Source organism: Borostomias antarcticus (assembly GCF_949987555.1).
Source record: "Borostomias antarcticus genome assembly, chromosome: 15".
Lineage (NCBI taxonomy): Eukaryota > Metazoa > Chordata > Actinopteri > Stomiiformes > Stomiidae > Borostomias > Borostomias antarcticus.
Genome location: NC_140248.1, coordinates 3,695,588 through 3,700,587, shown reverse-complemented (window position 1 = coordinate 3,700,587; position 5,000 = coordinate 3,695,588). Strand labels below are relative to the sequence as shown.

The 5,000-nt window shown below is 47.2% G+C and overlaps 1 protein-coding gene across 1 annotated transcript in view; it reads left to right on the top strand.

Moving 5' to 3' along the window:
- The window catches only part of trpc6a (transient receptor potential cation channel, subfamily C, member 6a), a gene marked incomplete at both ends in the record, with an annotated part of 19,025 nt that overhangs the window by 3,447 nt on the left and 10,578 nt on the right, over positions 1-5,000 (top strand). The window contains 2 exons of the mRNA XM_084449837.1: positions 1-139; positions 1,423-1,608. The exon at positions 1-139 is cut by the window's left edge and continues 162 nt beyond it. Of these exons, the coding sequence (XP_084305963.1) occupies positions 1-139; positions 1,423-1,608 (325 nt within the window). The remainder of the gene's footprint in view (positions 140-1,422; positions 1,609-5,000) is intronic.

Below are 5,000 nucleotides of genomic sequence, written 5' to 3'. Positions count from 1 at the left end.
CTCCCGGTCGCGGATCAACGCCTACAGAGGACTCGCAAGTCCCGCCTACCTCTCCCTGTCCAATGAGGATCCAGTGTTGGCCGCACTGGAACTGAGCAATGAACTAGCTGTGCTGGCCGACATTGAGAAAGAATTTAAGGTATAGTTATACGCATAGTGCAGGGGAGAGATTCTATTAACTCTCACACACACATACGTACAAAGACACGCACGCACACACACACACACACACACACACACACACACACACACACACACACACACACACACACACACACACACAATGGTCCTCATTCCTGAACATTTTCTTAAGTGTCTTCTTAAATGTCTTCTTACGTTACTTAACTTCGTAAGACCAACCCTAAGAAAGATCCCCGCCGGATTCATGAATGCGTGGAAATGTGTTCCTAAACTGCCAAAGTGTTCTCAGCTGCTCCCCTTCTTAAGTTGAATGCGCGTTCTCGTACACCTGAATCTGCATACATAAACGCCCCGCCAGCTCCTTACTACAGGGTCGTGTGCACACAAAATCCCCAGACAGCGCGGAAAAAGTTGAGACGCTCCCAATTTTCATGCTTGATGTTCAAGGTCACGTGCAAATTCTACGTTTTATTCGTCACATGCAACATACCAGTAAAATGAGCAGTGAGATGTTTCTCCGCTGGCTCTGTGCACACTAAGCTTAAGCAAGGTGAAACAAACCAATACAAAATAACAAAATAAAACAAGACGGTAGGCTATATATGGACTTTTAATACAATATGCAAAATATATAGCCTACATGAAAGGGATGGGATGTGCTGAGAGCAGATTGAATTGTAGCCTACAGTTTAGTTAAATGCATGAGTACTTATGGATCTTGATAGGCCCTTATGTAGGACCATATGATATATTTTAGTTATGGATATTCACATATAAGTATTAACAGAATGTAGATGTGTCCATTCTGACGACTATGGAATATAAGGTGCTGTTGTGCTGAGTCTTAGTATAGCGACTGAGTTTAGTGCTTATTCTTTAATTCACCTCCATTTGCAGTGTTTGTGTAGTGCTTTTATTTATTCTAGGACACCGCGATGCCTTGTAGAATCATGATTGTGAAACGTAATTGGAAATGATACAAATATCCTCGTATTTATGATTATGATTATTATTCAAGCCTAGGATGTCTGTAGAATTGATGTGAACGCAATCACCTCGGATTTCTCATAAATTCAGCCGTTGGGAACGGGCGCACTCCAATCTGGCCTACCTACGACTGCATTTCCGCGTTCTTAAATCCTGTTCTGAGATAAGAACAAATCCGAGATAAGAAACCATTCAGGAATGCCAGAATTGTCCCGGGAACTTCGTAAGTGGAGTTAAGAAGAAATTTGAACTGCGTTCAGGAATGAGGTCCAATCTCTCTCTCTGCCTCTGCAGAATGACTACTGCCGTCTGTCAGGCCAGTGTAAGGACTACGTGGTGGGTCTGCTGGATCTGTGTCGCAGCACGGAGGAGGTTGACGCCATCCTGAGTGGGAACACCGACTGTGAGGACATCTATGAGCCACCGGGACGTCCATCACTCACACGCCTCAAACTGGCCATTAAATACGAACTTAAGAAGGTCAGTAGTATGCACAAACCTAGCTAGCTACGTACACATAGACACGCAGAAAGGTGCACGTAGATAGGCTCAAGATGTCCCTCTAGAGGACAGTGGGCTAGATCTAATCTGTGACAAAAACATCCCAGAGAACAATGCACTTTTGAATGATTTTATTGCAAGCTTGAAGGTAATCTAATCCCTAGAGAACTGAAGGATCAAAATACAAAGATACATTCAGGGACTGATTTCCTTATACTAGCAAATAAACAAGGTGTAAAGCCTTCTGGAGCCCAAAGCAAATAGCTGTGTGTAAGGTGGTGGGGGACCAGAGCAACCACCTATAGACATAACTTACTTTTTTAAATTTTCTTAATTGCTATAATTGACTTTATATCCTGATATAGAGCCAAACTCAATAACAGTGTTCCTTATACAGTATACTGGATGGATTTCTCTGGGCTAGAAAGCAGTATGAGCACATCATCTGCGTACAGCATCATTTTATGTTTATCATCAATATGGAATCCCTGAATGCTAGTCTCATCCCTGATGTAAATGGCTAGTTCCATCACCGCCGCAAATAGCAGTGGTGACAAGGGGCATCCCTGAAGTACCTCTCTTTAACGTGAACAATGATGACGCTAACTAAGTGCTTCTCACTAAGTTGCTGGATACTGGTGTACCATGAGGCAAGTCCAGGTGTGCCATGAGATTTTGTGACAACCATACATTATTATTGCAATATACAACTATACAAACAGAATGAAGAATTAATTATCTGATCCATATGACAGTTATTAGGCTACCTGTAGAATAGTCATATCAGAGGTGAGAAGTATTTCAACCTTGAGTTTCTATGAATTCATGGAAACTGAAAAAAGAGATTATGTGATTACTATTGTGTTGTTGTTTGGACAAACTCTGGTGCACAACCCGTGCACAAGCAAGCCCTCACCTCACTGTCTCAGCATGTTGAAGTGTCTTCTCTCTTAAAGCAACAGTATGTATTTCAGTCGAGATCACTTTAGTCAAAATTGACCCATTTATTAGCATGCAATAATATATACAGCATATTAATATATTTTGCGCATATTAATTTTGGCGGTGTGATCTGTTTCGAGGGGCCCCCTGCCTTCCACGCATGTGGAAAGCGGCAATCTAGATGTTCCCCCCCTCTGGGCCGCTTGGCCCAGAGTGCCGGGCCGGAAGAGGGAACGGCATCTAGCCCCCTGCCTCTATGACGATCAGAGTGGGCCGCGATCGGGAAGACGCTCGGAGGTAACTCAGCCCACTAAGACCGTCAAAGAGCGCCACAGGAGGACTGCTGTACATTATAGTCCCTGGCCTCCCCGGGCCAGCGCTTCATGGAGTCCGAAGGAGATACAGCCTAGTGTCTCTGCCTCCCTGGTGACCGGAGGGACCGCTGGATGGCCCTTCGGAGAAGTTTCGGCCCACGATCACCACGGAGCGCCACAGAGACTAAGCTAGTGTAATTCCCCGGCTTCCACTAGCCGACGCATAGTGGAATACCAGAAGAAAGCAGCAATACCCCCCAACAAACACAACAGTAGCATGTGGAAAGCAGCAATCTAGATGTTCCCCCCCTCTGGGCCGCTTGGCCCCGAGTGCCGGAAGAGGGAACGGCATCTAGCCCCCTGCCTCTATGATGATCAGAGTGGGCAGCGATCGGGAAGACGCTCGGAGGTAACTCAGCCCACTAAGACCGTCAAAGAGAGTCACAGGGGGACTGCTGTACATTACATTAGGACAGTTGAGTAATTGCGGCAGACGAGGCTCGGACAACCCGCGACATCAGCGGCTCATGAATGAAACCCAGTGGCCGGCGGCGGAGGCAACGCTTCAAACTCCCAACTTCCCAACTCCCAACGCAAGCTATGCGAGCAATGTGACCCAACTGAACCATACGCAATTATGGCACGACGGTGCTACAGAGGGACGGGCTCCTCGGCCTCGGAAGCCGGCGCTCCATGATGCCACCAAACGGACCCCAAATCACGGACCGGAGAGGACGACGCGGGCAGCGGGTAGCAAAAAAGGCACCAACACAGACATGAGCACGGAACACAAGAGCAGAGAACGCGGAAGCAGCGAGCGCGCAGATACGAGCGATCAGCAGTAATGGCAGAGCGGACGCAAGAGCAGAGAACGCGGAAGCAGCGAGCGCGCAGATACGAGCGATCAGCAGTAATGGCAAGAGTGAACAATGACGTGTTTTGACAGCTTAAATACATGCGCTCTAGCGAGCTGAACCAATGCTATGACAGCTGACAGTCAGCTGGTGGGTTGCGTCATACGGGGTGTGACTGATTAGCCTCTGCCGATTAGCCCGGCGTTGACATCCGTGCCTCGCCTGAAGTACGTCGGAGACTTCATTTATTGAAAATGTATATTATGCACCGTGCTATGCTGTTGAAACTCCACAAATGTCCACAGATGTTACTGAAAAAGAACAAGAAAGCCTACCTTTAAATGAATCTCAATAATAATTGATAGGCTTCAAAGGGGTGTCAATTTTACACAGACAAGCAAGACAAAAATCACCACTCTCTTGCTTCCAATCGAAACTTTGTTCAACAAAATCTACAATATTCAAAAACACTTTGCTCACTGAATTTCCTCCACCGGAGGAGGACCAGAGTAAGCAGCCTCTTTGATCTGAACACAGTTGTGCCTTGAGATGTTGGCTTGCTCTCTGGTTACCATGGGCACAAAAAGTTTGAAAACCACGGCGCTAAACCATTGGAAAGCACCGCCGCCCTTGGGTCAGTATAGAGAAGCTTAACCCAGTTAGTGATGTCATCTCCCATCTCCACCCTGTTCAGGATGTAGGCATGCACTCTCACTCCACCCTGTTCAGGATGTAAGCATGCACTCTCACTCCTCCCTGTTCAGGATGTAAGCATGCACTCTCACTCCACCCTGTTCAGGATGTAAGCATGCACACCCACTCCACCCTGTTCAGGATGTAAGCATGCACTCTCACTCCTCCCTGTTCAGGATGTAAGCATGCACTCTCTCTCCACCCTGTTCAGGATGTAAGCATGCACTCTCACTCCTCCCTGTTCAGGATGTAAGCATGCACTCTCACTCCACCCTGTTCAGGATGTAAGCATGCACTCTCTCTCCACCCTGTTCAGGATGTAAGCATGCACTCTCTCTCCACCCTGTTCAGGATGTAAGCATGCACTCTCCCTCCACCCTGTTCAGGATGTAAGCATGCACTCTCACTCCACCCTGTTCAGGATGTAAGCATGCACTCTCACTCCTCCCTGTTCAGGATGTAAGCATGCACTCTCACTCCTCCCTGTTCAGGATGTAAGCATGCACTCTCTCTCCACCCTGTTCAGGATGTAAGCATGCACTCTCCCTCCACCCTGTTCAGGATGTAA